This window comes from Pungitius pungitius, chromosome 4, assembly GCF_949316345.1.
Source record: "Pungitius pungitius chromosome 4, fPunPun2.1, whole genome shotgun sequence".
In the NCBI taxonomy this organism is placed as follows: Eukaryota; Metazoa; Chordata; class Actinopteri; order Perciformes; family Gasterosteidae; genus Pungitius; species Pungitius pungitius.
In genome coordinates this window covers 2,031,303-2,048,347 of record NC_084903.1, presented here as the reverse complement: position 1 = coordinate 2,048,347, position 17,045 = coordinate 2,031,303, and the positions used below count along the sequence as shown (strand labels likewise).

Here is a 17,045-nt window from a genome sequence, read left to right as displayed (position 1 = left end):
GTGCAGAACGTGGTGATGCTGATGAGCGACTTCGTGGACTGGCTGATCCCGGACATCCCCAAGGACATCAGCCTGCAGATCCACAAGGAGAAGATCCTCATGGTGGAACTCTTCATGAAGGAGGAGCAGGGCAAAAGGCTGGCAGCGCTCGACAACCACAACCTCGACAACTTCGCCTCCCCCTCGTCGCCCAATCGGGGCTCGCCGCGGGCCCGCTCGCGACCCTCCGCGCACGACGAGGACTGGGGGAACGAGCGCCAAGAGCGGGAAGCCAACGGGTCGCCCGTTTACAGAGTTTAAACTGTTCAATCGGCTCCTCAAAGCCAGGCTGTCATCAAACGAAGATCACTACACGTTATTTACAAGCTATAGTGTATTTAAGGGGAACAAGCCATTAGCGTCACTTGACTCGGGGAGAGGGGGGGGAGTTCCTTGCCATTGCCCTTCAGTACGACTGAGGAAACGCCGCCAAACCCCTGCTGCAAACTCCTGTCAATAAGAAGTTCACACCTGCCACCTTTCCCACGGGACCTGAATGCAGCCTTCACTGAAGGCCGCTTCTGTCCAAATGGTACCCCTGAGAAGAGTTTCCGCCTGACGCGTGCCATTGAGCTCAGAAACCCAGGGCGCAGATACCTTTTTACTTTTGCACAATTATACACAAATGCAGGAATTTGAATGATGTACTATTTTGAATGTGCAGCGTCGGCGGCCTGTTGGGATCTGTAGGACCTGCTGCGCCGAGCGGCCTTTTCATTTCCACTACTCTTGTTCACGAGCACCACTGTGCTGGTTTGTTACGTTTGTCTGAGCGGACCTCCTGACCGTGCTCAGTGGCATTTTCTCCTGGAAGCACAAGTCGCGTTATTCCTTCCAATGAACTGGAATTTTTAAAGCTTCAATTTACAGCACAAACAAAGTGACGTCATTTTCCATCTCAGTGTCTTTCTTTTTCGTCGAAAGCAGAAAAAAAACGTATTCTCACTGCATAAAGTCCCCGCTCAAATAATTAATCTGACCACCATCGAAGAGCATGACGGGCGGCCACATAACCGCTCAAGGCCACTCTTCAATGTTTTCTGCCACTCGCAATCTCAGAATATCTGAAAACATTATGGAAAGGTTAGTTAGTATTTTGAAATATGTCTCTCTCTCTCCATCAGCTTCAATCTTTGAGCTCAAACTTACACTTACAGCTACAGTTTCTGTGCTGCAACTTATCAAACTCTCACTTGTGTTTTTCCCTTTAGTGAGACTTCTCCTTGGGCGAGACTTGTGAAGCAATAACAAACATACCAGATGAAGGTTTTCTCTATAAAGTTCTGTCCATGAAATCTGATAATTACTACCTGAGCATGGCTAAAGCGAGCAAGGTTGGTCACGTTGGTACAAATGCATGGGACAGAAAATGAAAATACCAAAGTTACACTTTCAAAAGTGATGATGTGTCAGTGTTGTGTTTTCATCTTGCGTCTGCTGCCCCCTGGTGGATGCAAAATCTGTCAATGCATGTAGTATATTACAGTATAATTGTAATCAAACTCTAAACAAGAGGGTCCAGCATTTAATCTTTAACTCACTTGTCCTTTTTGTGTGTTTTGGGGCATTCTGCAGAGTTTTCTTGGACTAAATCCCCGTCCGTTGTTGACTGATTTTTTTTTTTTTTTTTTCATCCGACACATATGAAAACACACCTTTGCATATCGTTGAGCTGCCAGCTGTATTTATTAGAGGGTTGTTTACTAAAAATATAACTCGATATCAGAAGTGTAGCGGCATAAGTCCGTGCATGCAGCGTGTGCCATTAGAGAACTGCATCTTGGGACAAAGGGGATTGAGGGATCTTGATCCTCTTACTTAAAAGGACTAATTTTGCCTGTCTTGATTCCTCGAGAAAGCGGAAAACAAGGTTCCGTTATGGAGCGACCGTCCCACCCTTTCTTGTATCCTCCTCTCTGGCTCGTTTTGAGCGTTCATCATACAAAGGGATACAAACCAGGACGGGCGACACTGCCGTCAACTTTTCAAGGACAAAAGACTGAATTGTATTTTGTATTCATTAAGCTGCAAAAGGAACACACGGGAGTGACTGGACACCACCTTGAAGAACGTAAGACTGAAAGATGGGAGCCTCACAAATCCTGCCCCCCCCCCCACTGTACATAGCTACATGCTCCCAGAGTTGAGCCCTAAACCCAGACTGGCAGAATGTATTCTTATTATTTTTTATTACGGTGATGTATAATCACTGTGAAGTCAATGTTGTGAATCTGTTTTTTTTTAAATAATTTTGTGACGATGCGTTTTTTGAGCGAATGAACATGTTGAGGTTTTATCAGCCCTCAAGGGACCAGTGAGCTATACTCCGTTGTGGTGTCTTCATTTTGATTCGTTCATGTAGAATAGATCAATAAAGACCGTATTAGCCACTAAATGCTGTTACTTCTTTCCAGGATGTTACTTTTCTTTGACCAAATCTTATACTCCGTGTGCACGTAGTGTTAGCGTTTCCCAAATCTCTTTGAAACCTGATGTCATATGTAAAGACACAGACACACACACACACACACACACACACCTCCACCCAACGCCAATCATGAGACGTCCTTCTGTCGCTGTGTTTAATGTACAGCATCCTTTAAACCCTGCAAGTTGTGATATGCCTGATCTCTATTATAATGTATGTCGAAGCGCATTTCATGTGAGTGTTTATGCATGTGTAACCAATTTGTCCTTGTCCGATATTTTGAGTTTCCTTTATTTCTTTTCTGTAAACCAACTCCAAATAAATGAGAGAACAACCTGGAGAGCAATTTTTTTATTGAAAATCCCTGCATTTCACCTTGCTTAGGTATACTTAGCTGATTTCTACCACTATTGCAGAGCTTTAAAGGTTCTCTGTTTGAGCATCAGAATGCTGAGTGTCCCACTCACTGGAGACCAGGCCGCAGCGTGCAATGCTCCGATTCCGGGGGTTTCCACTGGTTACGCCGTCTCCACTGACTGGGTTGTTGTGGAAGCACAAGAGTCCAGCAAACTTGTTTTTATGTTAAGTTTTGAATCTCAAAAATGAATGTTTCTTTCGTCCACAGCCAAAAGATGAGTGCTTTTACTTAAAAATAGATATTTTTTCTGAACGGGTAACTTGGTGTTTGTTTGAAACGTTATTCACACCAAGTGACGTTAACTAGGTCAGTGTAGATATTGTACAACTGGCACACAGCAAAGTAAAAAAAAAAGAATATATAAGTAGCTGAATGTCACCACAGGCATTGTTCTTTCTCCCCTTCTGCCTGACTGTTGTGTTGGTAGATATTCAAGGGATTTCTGTATTGTATCTTGAATTTAAAAGTGACCTCCACCTTCCCCGCTGCCTCCATCTGGAATAAATTCAACCCTCGTCGGCCCGCACTGCATGATGGGATATGCTGTGTCGCTTTGACGTGTCCTCCTAATTGGCGTTAGAGGCCTGCGTCCATCATCCGCGTTCAGAGGAGCTACTTTTTTGCTATTTTTGAGAAATGAACTCGGGGCAATCAACTCCTTAAATATTTGCACATTTACAGTATGGCCTGAACACCTGTTAGCTTTTTGTTTGTAGTGTATATTTTGTGTACTTTCTTGGATAAGCTCAAAAACAACGACAGGATACATCTAGTGCATTTTGTATTGGAACGTCGTGACAACCGGAAGTGAAAGTAAAAGCCGGAGTTTCCTGGTTCGGACGCACAGTGTCTGCTTCTGAAGCGACATGAGCTCTTTAAAGTTCAACAAACTTTTGCTGGATATTTCCAACCAGCTGACCCAGGATCAGCTGGACAAAATGAAGTTCCTGTTGAAAGACATGGTCGGTAAAAAGGAGCTGGAGAAGATCACGAGCGGGACGCAGCTGTTTCAGGTGCTGACGGAGAGACGCCAACTAGGGGGCGACCAGACGGAGTATCTGTCCAAGTTGCTCCAAGACATTCACCGAGCAGACCTCTCGGACAAATTGGACAACTTTGAAAACGGTTCCGCGTTCTGCGACGACCAACCGGACCCCTCGGAGAGAGGTAGGCTCGAGCCCGCCGCGCGTCACCCGCGACCCTGACCGCCGCGAGCAGTGGTCCGCGCGCTTTTATTACGTCAATCATCCGGCCCGGGCCATGGATATGTTAGATGTATTTGACAAATACGTTCCATCATTCTTGGGGAGACTTCAACATGACGGCAGGGGTGATTATATGTGTCTTTGCTTTCACTGGTATACACCACAGTATGGTTCCCAAAAAAAAACCCGTGGATCCTACGTTTCCCACAATGCAACTTAACGGCTTCACTTGGTTCAGCCAACAATCTGTTTCATTTCCACCTCTCGGTCACTAATATGTGCGTAACCATGGTGTAGACATTGGGGGGGGGCACTTTTGATTATTATGCACAAAATTGATTTATCTCGTTTACATTTAACATTTAATGATTACGTTTAAATTTGCAGCAGAATGCCAAGAAAAAAGAAAAGCCATGTTCATTTTTTTTTCATGCGCCTCAAAATATCTGTGCACGTGCCTGTTGTTACCAAATCATGATGGAACTACCTGCTGTCAGACTGGTAACGACAGGCCAGTCTGTGATGCTCAGGTGTCCGGAGGGGAAGTTGCATTTTAAATGTTAATGTAATAATGCTTTGTTTCCCACACATTAGACACAAAAAAGCTTTTCTTTCTTTTTTTTTTTAAACCCTCAATGTCTGGCCTTCTCCCTTGTCAGCTAAACTGGATACTGCCACCGATGTGATCGCCGAGAACCTGGGAAAGCCGTGGCGCAGGCTGGGCCGGAGGCTGGGTTTGACCGATGTCAAGCTGGATTCGGTCTCCGCGAGGCACACGGACCTGGAGGAGACGGCCAGGGAGATGCTGAAGGAGTGGCGGAAGAGTCGGGGGGCCGAGGCCCGAGCGTCGGATCTGGTGGAAGCTCTGAGGCGCTGCGACCTAAACCTGACTGCCGACAAAGTGGTGGACAAACTTTCAACCCCCTGACGTGGACGGGTTGTTTAACAGATGACGCATGAACTCCGGGAGAGAAAAGGGAGATTTGATTAACCTTTTTTGAGAAAGCAATGAATAAAAATCACAAAAGGTCACAAAAAAAAGTTGGGCTAATGGTGTTCTGTTTCGTTAATTCTTCTTGATTGGATTAAATCCTGATCTGAGCCTAAAAACTGGGATTTCAAAGCAAATCTGATCCTGTAGATTCAGATTAGGGAATCCAGTCCTACCTTTGAATAAAAGACTGCTGAACCCAATAAAAGCTGTTGAGTGTTTCTAAACTTTATTGGGAAATCTGGAACCAGTTTGATCCTAAAAATCAGGCTTACCCCGATCCCACCTGTTATGACCCAGAGTGTCATAATAAAGTGCAGCTCTCCTCCCTGCCTGAGGGGGTTGCTGTTATATTTCGCCTTGCTCTGTGTCTGTTCTTCTTTGCAGTTGATTGGACGTCTGTGTATAAAAGGGATCCTGTGAGAGCCAGCCCGGTATCTTCTTTTGCCGGTCTCTCCAGCTTCCTACCGGGCCATGCTGCACTTCGTGGATTTTTGGGTGGGGGCGGTGAGAAGCCTTTTTGTTTGTTCATGTTTTCTCCTGTTTTCGGGTAGGGAGATAGGTAAGACACTTGTATTTGGTTTGTTTCTTTGTGTGTTCTAGGGAAGGTAGGGGACCTGCACAGATTGTTTTGTTTGTTGTTTTGGGCCACGCTCACCCTGAGGTTCATGACCTCGAACTGAAATAAATACCCCTTGTGAATGATAACGCTGCAGCATTGATCCTAATTTGGGAGGTGGGGAGACTCTTGTGTATGCTTTTTCCGGCTCCCCTAAGCCGGGCGTAACAGGGGACCTGCACATATGTTTTTTTTGGGCCACGCTCACTCTGAAGGGAGCTCATGACCGCGTACTTACAATACGTAACGATCGTAAATGATAATGCTGCGGCATTGGTCCTAATTTGGGAGGTGGGAAGACTTTTGTATGCTGCCCTCTGGCTCCCTTAGGCCGGGGGTAACATCACCTCAGAGGTGGATTGGAGGGAGAACACGTGTAAAAGTTTGAACAGCCTAACTAACTGCTCCCAAAGCTCTTTGTTTGATACAGATATAGTTACTCTAGAAGCTTGAATGCAAGTGGCAGCGTAGATGTCGAAGTACATACGAAGGGGACATTGTCATCTTGAATGTCACCCTTTGGTTTGTGGACTGCAGCTACAAAGCCTTGAGTTTGTGGATGTCATCAGACAACATAAGTTACCGTATTTGGAATGTGGAGGAGACGTATAGAGACATATAGAGACGGCATATACATCACTGGTAGCAGCAGCCAGCTGTGAATCACAGTAAGCCCCCCCTAAATCATTCTCCACTTCGTCTATTCTTAACCTTCAATGGACGTTGATGTTTCCAGTGAACACCATGCTGCATTGAAGAAGAATTGTAACTGGAGATTGAGACCATGAAAGACTGAATGCGGTGTTAACTTTAGTGTTTGAGGTGCTGTTAATCAGCACTTTGAGCTAAGCTAAGCTAATCAGCAGCTCACTGCGGTTTCATATATTGTATAGATTCTGCCCACAAGGAAATACCAGTTTGCTTCCCGAAATGCCAAACTATTCATTATAAAAATGTGTTTTCTGACTTGGCATAAAATCCAAAGAATAGTAATAAGATGCTTTATTTTTGGATCAAAACATATACAATTGTTGACATTGTTTTATGTGACATGAGGATCGAAATGAAAGGGTATTTTTAAGTGAACATCTTAATCTACAAAGTGCCCATGCCTTTTGTCACTCCATTATCAAACAGTAGAAGCAGCGGGCTGCAAAACACCTCATGTGTTTCATCGCTGTGCTCATGATGTCATCAGGGAGGCGGGGCAAAGCTCAATTGCAGTTTCTGCAGAATGGAGAAAACGCGTCATTCGGATGGAGTCTCAAGAGGGACTGGTCATAATAAGTCAAGTCACATTAAGTGTCTCAAATCAACACTCATGCCTGTATACACAAAGTTTTGTATTTTTGTTCTGACCAGCTGCCCTCACAAGGTGTTTACTGTTGAATACAGTATTCCCCCAATTGGCCCTTACTACTTTGTTATATCACTGAAGTTTGACCCTCTTGCTCATATATCTGCTGCGCTGAGGCTTGTAGGTCAGAAACGCCTACTGTCTTACGAGTGCTAAAATGTGACCAGATGCATTGTAAAGCATTTTACCGTATATCAATTAGGATTACTATCACAATGCTGGCATACTACATATATCGGAATATACTTCATTTCTACTAGATTTTGATAGTGAGAGACGGACAGGGGCTATGATACATAGCACAGTCCCCATGATGACTAGACTCAAACCTGGGCTTCTTCTGCCGTGAGTCCAAAAGGGCACAGGCTGCATCCAGTGGGGCAGCAACAGAAGGAAGTGCAGTCCTACCACATGACTTCTTCATATATAAGGCCTCTTTTAGTATAAATGGACTATGGGGAATTAAGTTTTACTGTGGTTTTGTGTCTTTAAACATTTGCATAAACTTACAGCACTGGTACAGCCTGTTGAGCCTGGTGATGTCACTCTGGCTCATCTGGGTGGCCTGGCCCAAGGACACGTTGCTGTTAGGAATGGGCACCATGGTGGGCTGGTTGTTCTTGGAGAAGGCGTACCTGGAGAGTCAGCGGCGCCACAACGCATGGCGGGTTAGGATTGAGTTTCAATGGAAACAACCCCTGGTGCATCTAGGGAATTTGGTTCTTTAATATGTCATGTGGTTATGTTTAAGAGCTGATCCCTGTTGGTTCTGCTGCTTCCCCAGAGTCCCTAATGAGTTAACCAGTAGCTGTAACTCCTACAGGAAATACAAGCTCATTATGTGGTAATGATGAGAAACGGACAAAGAAACACTAGAAAGTCCTAACATCTCCACAGTGATAGGAGCTACATAAAAAGGGAAATGTTAGAACTAAATGACACAGACATGTCATCCATACTTCTCGTATTGCATGACGGAGCCGTAGTCGTAAGCAGTTCCCTGATTCAGGGTGGCAATCTTGTCGAAGTTGTGCCACTTGCCTGCGGGATGAGAGTATACATTCATTTAAAATTACAGACATTTCCCGCTTCAAAGATAAGTGAGAATATTAATATGTCTGTCCCTCAAACATGATCTCAATTGGTTTTGGCAAGTTTTTTAGAGTGCCAAAATTGTAACAATCAGTTCTCACCCTCACCAGTACATGTATGCTTTAACCATCTATTGGTCTTGAGTCCAGTCTGCAGTGAATTATTTTTTCCAGACAAAATGTAGTTAATGGGTTTTTAATTTCTCTTGGCTTGAGAAGCCGCGGGTTTAGCCCGACGCTCACAAGATAAATCCCCCCCCCCCCGAGAGTGAAAACGACAATCCACATGGCCAAACCTCTCGTCAAATTGGCTGTTTTCACATTGATCTGAGCGCAAAGTAGGCCTTTTTGATCTTTTTATCCTCAAACAATGAAATGGCCTCTGCTTCCAAGACGACCCCCAAAGACTTCAAACGACCAGTCATGGAGCAGTCAGGGAAGCTGCCTCACCGTCGATGATGTTTTCCCACTGCACCCTGATGTAGTCGTCCCTGTCGGAGCGGGTCTGCTCGTGGTTGAAGCCCAGGGCGTGGAGCAACTCGTGCTGGACGGTGCCGTAGTACAGGCAGCCCTGACGGCTCAGAGACACAGTCTGAGCGCCGCCCTGACGACCCACGGACGAGTAGCAGCTGTTGGCGCACAGAAAACACGGCAGGATGGAGAAATCGTGCAGAATATCGGCGTGTAGGATTGTGTCGTGTTCAAAAATGAAGAAACTCCAGACGGACAGAAGACATCTTGGATTGGAAAGGTAAAATCAAAAGTATTTAGTAAAGGGAAAGGTATTGTAATAAAAAGAACATCTCGGCTGAGGATCTGCTGGTTTCTGCCATGAACAGACCACAGAGAAGCTCTGACTACCCCGTAGTGCTGTCTCTTGTTTCCACCAACCAAGAACTATGGGTACACAGGTATTTATACAGGTCAGTAAAGGTGTGAAAGGCCTTGTCCAGGCCCCTGGTCATGTGACGCCTCCTGGTGCGGTCAAGTTGACTAGTTATTTACAGAATATGGTGGTGCAATGAGGTATTTCACTGGACGGTGCGTTCGACGTATCTCGGATTTTCCAAAGTTTCTCGGTCAATATAAGTGGTGCTATCAAGTATCGCATGCATGCATTTTGGTTGATTACACTAGATTTAATACAATCATAGCCGTGCATTGGTATTATTCTATTGACTAGCGTCAAACAAATGGAGGGCGGTTGAAGGTGTCGAACGTTGGAGGGTAAGGATGAGTTGTGACGCCTACCCCTCCCTGGACTCGATGCTCAGCCACTCGTTGTCTCCGTTCTGGTAGGGCCTGAAACGGATGCAGGACATCAAGGAGAAGGACTCCAGTCCACGAATGATGATGGACTGCTCTCGGGAGGCTGACAGTGGAAATATGACAGGTTGAAAATATCTCCTGCTGCAGGGCTTTAACTTCACCTGAATGATTTATGTTGTGTAATGTTAATTAAACTGCACAATGCACTTTGTCACTGACAGCCTCGGGTTGTTATTATAAGTATCCCTTTTAGGTCCTCACAGAGAAATAAAACATTTTTGTTCCCATAAGTCAACTGATGAGGTTGTGCAAAAAAATTCCTAGGGAAGGGACTGAAAAAAGAATGAACGTTAAAGAAAGACTCCCTGCTCACAGTAGTCGTTGGCGATGTAGTAGGGGATGTAGACCTTTCCATCGGTCCACTTCTTCCACAGGCAGTCTCTGGAGGTGCAGGGGTCTGCGTTCCTCTCGGCCTCAGACTTGATAGCAATGTCGCCTCCGATCAGGATGGGCTCGTCCGAGTCGGGGTCTGCGAGAGCACCGCGGGTGTTGGGGGGTCAGGTGGATTCACGCAGCAGTTTATTATTCCGTACAGATTGTGCAACGGTTTAGTTGTACGGTGTTGTTGTTGTTAATGTTGTTGTGGTGTTGCAGGGGCAACCCATTCTTGCAAAAAAAAATGTTGCATTCAATGGTACCCTTCTTTTGTGTCAATATGTCGGATGATATGGCCTCTGCAACAAAACGGTTAAGTTGGGGAAAAGCTTTACTCACTGCGGTCTCTGTTAGCTCTCTCCAGCAGCTCGCTCACAGAAAGCTCCCTGGAGGCTTCCTCCTCAGCGGTAGCAACATCTGCACAACATGGGAGACAGCAACAGCTGGACTATAGGTAGCTGAGTGAGCTCAAATATATATGTGTGTCTGAGTGTGTATATATATATATAAAGGGCTTTCATTTCGTTCTTACCTTTCTGTAATCGTCCACAGCAACATGGAAAAAGAAGGGCCAAATATATTAGGATTTTTCTTTTTCTGTAATTAACACTTAAATACGCTTAAATTGTACTTATAATGGCACTTTTCTATAACATGTTTTGAAACTGCTTATTTGATGAACATTGTACTTTCTTACTGTTACTGTTCTTATTGTTACCTGGTCTTCTGAGTTTGTATCTCTATGTGGAAATGCACTTATTGTACGTCGCTTTGGATAAAAGCGTCAGCTAAATGACATGTAATGTAATTATTAGGTTGATACTTAAAAATCCCGAGCCCAAAATCGCAAATTAAGAATTTCCCTCAGAGGGCCAGAGAGACACCTCAAAACGGCATATATGAATAGATAGGAAATACAAATACATTTAAATAGAAATCAAAAAGGAATAATTAATGATGAAACTATGCCTGAATGTGTTCAAGTTCAAAATATATCTGTGCTAGTACTTGATAAATCATTAAATATTTACCACTATTCTCTATATCTATCTCTCTTCCTGGACAATGTTCTTTACAAGGTGTGGCTGCAACCCTAAAAAAACCATTTCATTTTAAAGTGTTGATTGTTTAAATTTTAGGTTGTTGGAACTTGTTTTTTGAGGGTCCCCCTTTTTTTGCCACATTTATGATATTAACTTCCAATTGCGCTGTTTGGAGCCTTTGTGTCCATGTCGTGGAATATTTTACCTCGGCCCAGCAAGAGGACACCAGCAGCAGGCTCACGAGAGACCAAGAGGAGACCAACATGGCTGCAACTGACCTGCAGCGACCACAGAGCGCGAGGACGGTGAGGAAAGAGATGAACTGAAAACATTACTCGCACTGAGGAAAAAATTACAAAGTCATATAAGTTATGTGATATATTATTCCGGTGGGGTTCTTACCTGAATGTCTTAACAGAGAGTAAGTGTCCTGCTGTTACCCATTGCCAGTCTTATATACAGTCCAGGTAATAATGATCAACATGATATAACAGTATGCAAACACCACAGCACACCTTTATCACTAAAAATGGCAAATCCTGCAGTTGTGCATCTCGTGTGAAGCACTTTAATAGTCCCAGGTGTGTCAACTTGTGGTGCCAGCTTTTTGTGTGCAGATGTTGTAATAGTTGAATATATCCCAAGGTTCATCATTTGTGTAGTTTCAAAAAGCAAATTCTGAGGAAACAAAGCAATATGTTAACTCTATATATATAATCACATTGTAAATACTACCTATACACTCAAATGTCATTTGAAAATGGTCACCTTATTCACCTGTGGTGAAGATGACATTGTTATATCACTCTACTGCACTGTTCCTTTAGCCCAATAAAATATAATGTATTAATACATATAGAAATGGCCTGCATTGTTGTGCACAACAAAGAACAATTCTTAATCATACTCAAAATGTTCAAGCTCACCACAAGTGTTTTCCCACTTGCATTCTGGGATAAGAAGATTGACAACACAGTGATAAGTGATAAGAGCTGTTTTAACTCACTAAATGCTAAGGAAAGGACCTTCGATGCTTCCCTACTTAGTTTTTCAAAGAGGTGAAGCAATCGTGGTAAGGAATAGACATTAGAAGGTCATTTGTGTTGACTATTTGAATCCAGCATAGGCCGACTCTATAGATATACTACTATATGAGTTACATGTGATAAATTGTGCTACAAGAGCCAGTTGTTGGGTTTTGGCAAATGCACAAAAAAAGAAGACTGTTGTGTAATCTTTGGAATGGTGTTCCGGTCCGACTCACGTCGTGACAGATCCACTTCCTCCCGAAGGTATTGGATGGGGTCTAGCTTGAGTGGCACGTCACATAAGATTCCTAATAACCCAAAGCAGTACTTGCTTAATCTATAAATCTCCATTGATTCCCCTGTCCCCAATTTGCCCATCGCAACAAATTTTGGAGCAAGAAACTACATTGATGGAGTCCACTTTTCTTTTGTTTTTGAGAATTGTATAAATACCCCTGGATACCGGTGATATGTGTTCAACATTACAACATTTTTGCAATGGGTGTGAGGACATCTTGTATAATCCCGCTATCGTCCTGATTCCCTTAAAACCTCTTTAAACATGTCATGTTGGAGAGCCTGAGTTCAGGAAACATCGTTCACCCTTTCTGAAGGAAAAAATAAAAATAAAAAACCCACGCAGCTCTTATCAGTGTGGGACACCTGACCCACTGTTATCAATCTGCCCCCCACGCCCCTCCTGCCCATAATAGGAAACTGAGGAGATAAGGCCAGGCAGACACACTCTGTACGCGGCTAGTGGGGACGGTTCATTGCACCCACAGCTATCAGGCCCAATACATTTAATATAACTCAATGTATTCTCATTGTGCAAGCTGTGCTTTTTACACATTTATTTGTACTTCTAAATACACATTGTAACCGCTAAACCGCTAAACCATTTTTTGTCACGGTTTGGCCTTGTATGTATCCTGTTTTATTTTGTAGTTTTATGTCTCTTGTTCCTGGGGTTAGCCTCACTTCCTGCCTTGTCCTGTGATTGTCTGCAGTGCCTGATTGTTTCCACCTGTGTCCAATCACCTGCACCTCCCTTGTGTATTTAAGCCCTGTGTGCCTGGTACCCGCGTCATTACATGTTGTTTAATGTCCCCTGGTGAGTGTGCATGTTTCTGTTGGCTTTTGTCCCCGTTTTGGGAATTCTTTAAATAATACCCTTTTAGAAATCTGCATTTGAGTCCTCCCTCCATACCTGCACCACCTGGCCTATGACATTTTTTGCAAAAATAATTATTTGTTGAGATATACATAAAACACAAAACTTCATATCTCTTACAAAAGCAAATACTTTGGGGAAAATAATTTGAACTTTTCTATTTTTGCATGAAGAATTTATACACAAACACCACCTTATTTTATTTATACACAAACACCCCACACCGACTTCACACTGAAGTGCTGCACACGTAGGACACTGTTATCCAAAGTCTTTGGCATTATCATTTAGAGCCAGCTGTGAAACACAAATGCAGTTAGTTTATCATCAGTACACTCAAAAGTGTAGTTTGTTTTTTAATTGCCAAGACACAAGCGGTTTTTTAAAAATGTTATTGCTTACAATAAAAGCAGATTGCTGCTTGAAAAAAAAATTCTCACACTTTATTGCAAAAGATTATGTCTTATAATCCACATTAGACCAAGTAATTAGATCAAATCGCGAGCTGGAAGTGATTCAGAATGCCAGAATGCTGAATGAATGGACCTCCAGGGACACGGCCGAGTCCCCTGCTGAGGACGTCACTTCGACTTACGGGACTGCTGGCGTGTACTCTGACAAAGACGATATCGGTTGGTTGTGACCTGCCCGGGGTTCTAAATGGATCGGACCATTGAACTGTGAGTCAGACTTTATTTTGTGTGTGTGTGAATTTTTATTTTTTTACAGCTTCTTCTATTGTTTTTGATTGTTATTTATATTGCCCCCAAAAGGGTAAATATTAGAGTCAGTAGTCACAGTCAGTAAACTCTAACTTCTAATGTGCAACTGGCTGCTATTAAGGCTTTGATACTTATATTAAAATACGTTCCTTTTTTAAATATTTAGTCGTTCAGACGTTTTAAAGGTGCTAATCCCACTTGGCATCATACCAGAATAAATACATGAATGACTGAATATATGCTTAGAAAACCTACACAGGTGTGATGGAAGAATACAAAGGGAGGAGTGTGTGTCCATTGAACGTGTCTTTATTGTCGGATCTTTAGCTAACGTGCAGATGAGTTCACATCTGTTGCTGCAGCTGTTCAGAGAGCAGTAGGAGACGATCTTGGTCCTTCTGCGTCCTGTCAGGACATCTGGGCAGCCTTCTTCTGTAACAGGGGACAGCACAGAGGATCAGGTCAAAAAGTGAGTGATGGTGTAACATGGATATTCACACAGGGCTCATGTGGACACTCACAGCAGCTGTAGAGCGTGTTGAGCCTGGCGATGTCGTTGCGGCTCATCTCCTTGGCGTTGCCTAAGGACACGTTGGCGTTGGGGATGGGGACCATGGTGGGCTGGTTGTTCTTAGAGAAGGCGTACCTGCAAGAGGACGCGGGCCGTGGAAGGGGGAACAGAAGTGCATGCTACACATGATGACCCAAAGCAGGGCAGAGGTGGAGCCATTTGGTCTCACTTGTGGTACTGCATGACAGAGCCGTAGTCGTAGGGAGTTCCCTGGTTCAGGGTGGCGATCTTATTAAAGTTGTGCTCCATTCCTGGTAAAAAAGAAGAGGAAATCTAGTTGGCATTAAAGTTACATTGCTTGGTTTGCGTTCACTCCGACTGGTTCTATAACAGCAGTGACCCAATGAGCTCCTGCTTCCTGGAGGGTCAATGATTTGTTCAGAAAGTGGTGTTGTGCCTCTTTCCGTCCACTAGGGTTCCCCAGAGAGCAACCATACTGCCACTCAAAAGCAGGAGATTAAAACAAAATTCATTGCATTCATCATTTCTTAATCCTGAACAAATTTGAACATGCATGTTTTCTGTAGAAGTGAATGCTTTCAGGAAGCTACCCAGTGTTTTAAAGTCACTGACAGACGTGAAAGAGCCGGCAGCTCCTTTTCAAAATGAATGCATAGTCTGCAGCTCACTGGCTCTCCTCTTTACTATACGAGAAGAACAAATAGCTGCAGTACCAGATATGACGTTCTGCAGCATGACTCTGATGTGGTTGTCCCTGTCGGAGCGGGTTAGCTCGTGGTTGAAGCCCAGAGCGTGGAGCAGCTCGTGCTGGACGGTGCCGTGGTACAGGCATCCGCTGCGGGCCAGAGACACCACCTGCTTCCCACCACGACGGCCGACGTAGGACCAGCAGCTGGACGGGGTCAGAGATGGGTGGATGGATACAGAATGTCTGTCAAAGTGGCAAATACACCAGCTACGTACTGAGCAGGTAGCTACATGAGCTATCAGAATAGATCACGTACCTGCCTTCTCAGCGTGGGGTTTGTTAGATAACTTAAAAAGAGAAGCCTGGATGGGGACTGTAACAAGTCTGGGTTCTGGGGGAGGGGTTCCGGAAATGAAGAAGAATGCAAGGTTGGTTATGAGTTTGGATTTTTATTGTTTTTGTTCTGCTCGCTGACTCTCGGTCGCGACGTTCAGTCCCGTTGGCCCCCGTTCTCCCTTCTCTCTCCTACAGGGGTTTTTAAGCACAGGCACAATCAGGTTCTACCTGATTATCATTGTTCTCACCTGGCGCCGTTCCCTGAGCCGCTCCCCCTCTTTCTCCTCTGCAGCCGAGCAAACACCACGCCCGCCACCACATACCCCCACCGTCCGACTTAGGCCGGGGAGCCGCCCCCGGCCTATTGCCCGCCTTGAAGTTAAAAGGCTGTAAAGCCAGATACCACCGAGCGATCCGGGCGTTGGTATCCTTCATGCGGTGGAGCCATTGGAGAAGGGCGTGGTCCGAACAGAGGGTGACCACCGTGGTGTACCTGGCCTCCCTCCTCGGACAAAACGGCCCCCAGCCCCCTGTCCGATGTGTCGGTCTGCAGAGTAAAGGGGAGAGAAAAGTTAGGGGTGTGGAGGAGCGGTTCCCCACAGAGATTCTGTTTTACCTTCTCAAACGCCCGCTGGCGCTGCTTCGACCACTGGACCGGATCTGACGTACCCTTCCGGGTCAGGTCGGTCAAGGGGTCTTCTAATCGTAATGTAAACAAAACAACCAAGTGTGTGTATAAGTGTGTGTGTGTTGTAGGGTACTTGGTGTGTCCCTAACTCCCTCCTTATCAGACTTGTGTTTGCATGCTCGGCACATCCTGCTTCCCCTCTGACCTTGAAATCTTCAACAAAACAGGGCAATGATTCTCCAACTTAGCACTAGGAAAAAGCTTTTGATTATCAGGTTAGAGGAGGAGAGACATGCTACAAACTACATGAAGTTACAGATAAAAGTCAACGTCACACTGGCTCTTAAAGTAGACCGGTCAGAAATAGAATTGTAGAACATGAAGCTTTGTGGATAAAGTGCACCGTTTGACCCAAACTGCATCATCATCATCATCTAAAAGAGATGAAGTAATACTGGTGGGGAACAAGGTGCTTAATAACTCGGCTGAGGTGTAAATAAATGCACAATTTGACCTCCTGACCCCGTCTTTGTGACTAGCGGCTTCATATGTGAGGCAGGAGGTCGTTGGTGTGTGTGATGGTGACAGAGGCCGTTGATCGTGCATTTCTTTCAACATTTCAAAGTGTTGACTAATAACCAAATGTCTCACTGCGCTGCCATCACCGCTCCTCTCGCCGTGGTCCTACCTCATCGTCGGCCCAACAGCAGGCGGCCAGCAGCAGCAGAGCCACAGCTGAGAACCTGAACACAGACATGCGAGCCATCCTTAGTAGACCTGCAGGACAGAGACCGGAGTCAGCTTCAGCTTGTGCTGCATAAAGTCCCCGCTCAAATAATTAATCTGACCACCATCGAAGAGCATGACGGGCGGCCACATAACCGCTCAAGGCCACTCTTCAATGTTTTCTGCCACTCGCAATCTCAGAATATCTGAAAACATTATGGAAAGGTTTGTTAGTATTGTAGCGACCCTGTTGGGGACTCGGTCAGGTTGCGTCATTCCAGGCGCTCCGGCCAATCGGACGGGACGTGGGAGGGTC

The 17,045-nt window shown here is 44.8% G+C and overlaps 4 protein-coding genes across 5 annotated transcripts in view; 2 read left to right on the top strand and 2 right to left on the bottom strand.

Moving 5' to 3' along the window:
• ano1a (anoctamin 1, calcium activated chloride channel a) overlaps positions 1–2,807 on the top strand; it is a 44,105-nt gene extending 41,298 nt beyond the window's left edge. For both annotated transcript variants that reach the window (XM_037450330.2, XM_037450322.2), the window contains exon 25: positions 7–2,807. In XM_037450330.2, the coding sequence (XP_037306227.2) occupies positions 7–300 (294 nt within the window). In that variant the 3' untranslated portion in view covers positions 301–2,807. The remainder of the gene's footprint in view (positions 1–6) is intronic.
• Positions 2,808–3,488: 681 nt separating this feature from the next.
• LOC119195422 (FAS-associated death domain protein-like) lies at positions 3,489–5,789 on the top strand. Its single transcript, XM_037450355.2, has 2 exons — positions 3,489–4,052; positions 4,750–5,789. The coding sequence occupies exons 1-2, from the start codon at positions 3,752–3,754 to the stop codon at positions 5,016–5,018; spliced, it is 570 nt and encodes a 189-aa protein (XP_037306252.2). The 5' UTR covers positions 3,489–3,751; the 3' UTR covers positions 5,019–5,789.
• A 921-nt stretch (positions 5,790–6,710) lies between these two features.
• LOC134127355 (hatching enzyme 1.2-like) lies at positions 6,711–11,163 on the bottom strand. The gene is made up of 8 exons (XM_062562084.1): positions 11,101–11,163; positions 10,192–10,252; positions 9,791–9,946; positions 9,400–9,520; positions 8,599–8,777; positions 8,017–8,098; positions 7,568–7,692; positions 6,711–6,927 (listed from the first exon to the last, which is right to left on the bottom strand). Coding segments are annotated over exons 1-8 (786 nt in total). The 5' UTR covers positions 11,161–11,163; the 3' UTR covers positions 6,711–6,925.
• Positions 11,164–14,127: 2,964 nt separating this feature from the next.
• LOC119195523 (low choriolytic enzyme-like) lies at positions 14,128–16,769 on the bottom strand. The gene is made up of 6 exons (XM_062561992.1): positions 16,692–16,769; positions 15,515–15,564; positions 15,065–15,243; positions 14,560–14,641; positions 14,341–14,465; positions 14,128–14,251 (listed from the first exon to the last, which is right to left on the bottom strand). Coding segments are annotated over exons 1-6 (516 nt in total). The 3' UTR covers positions 14,128–14,249.
• Positions 16,770–17,045: the final 276 nt, after the last annotated feature.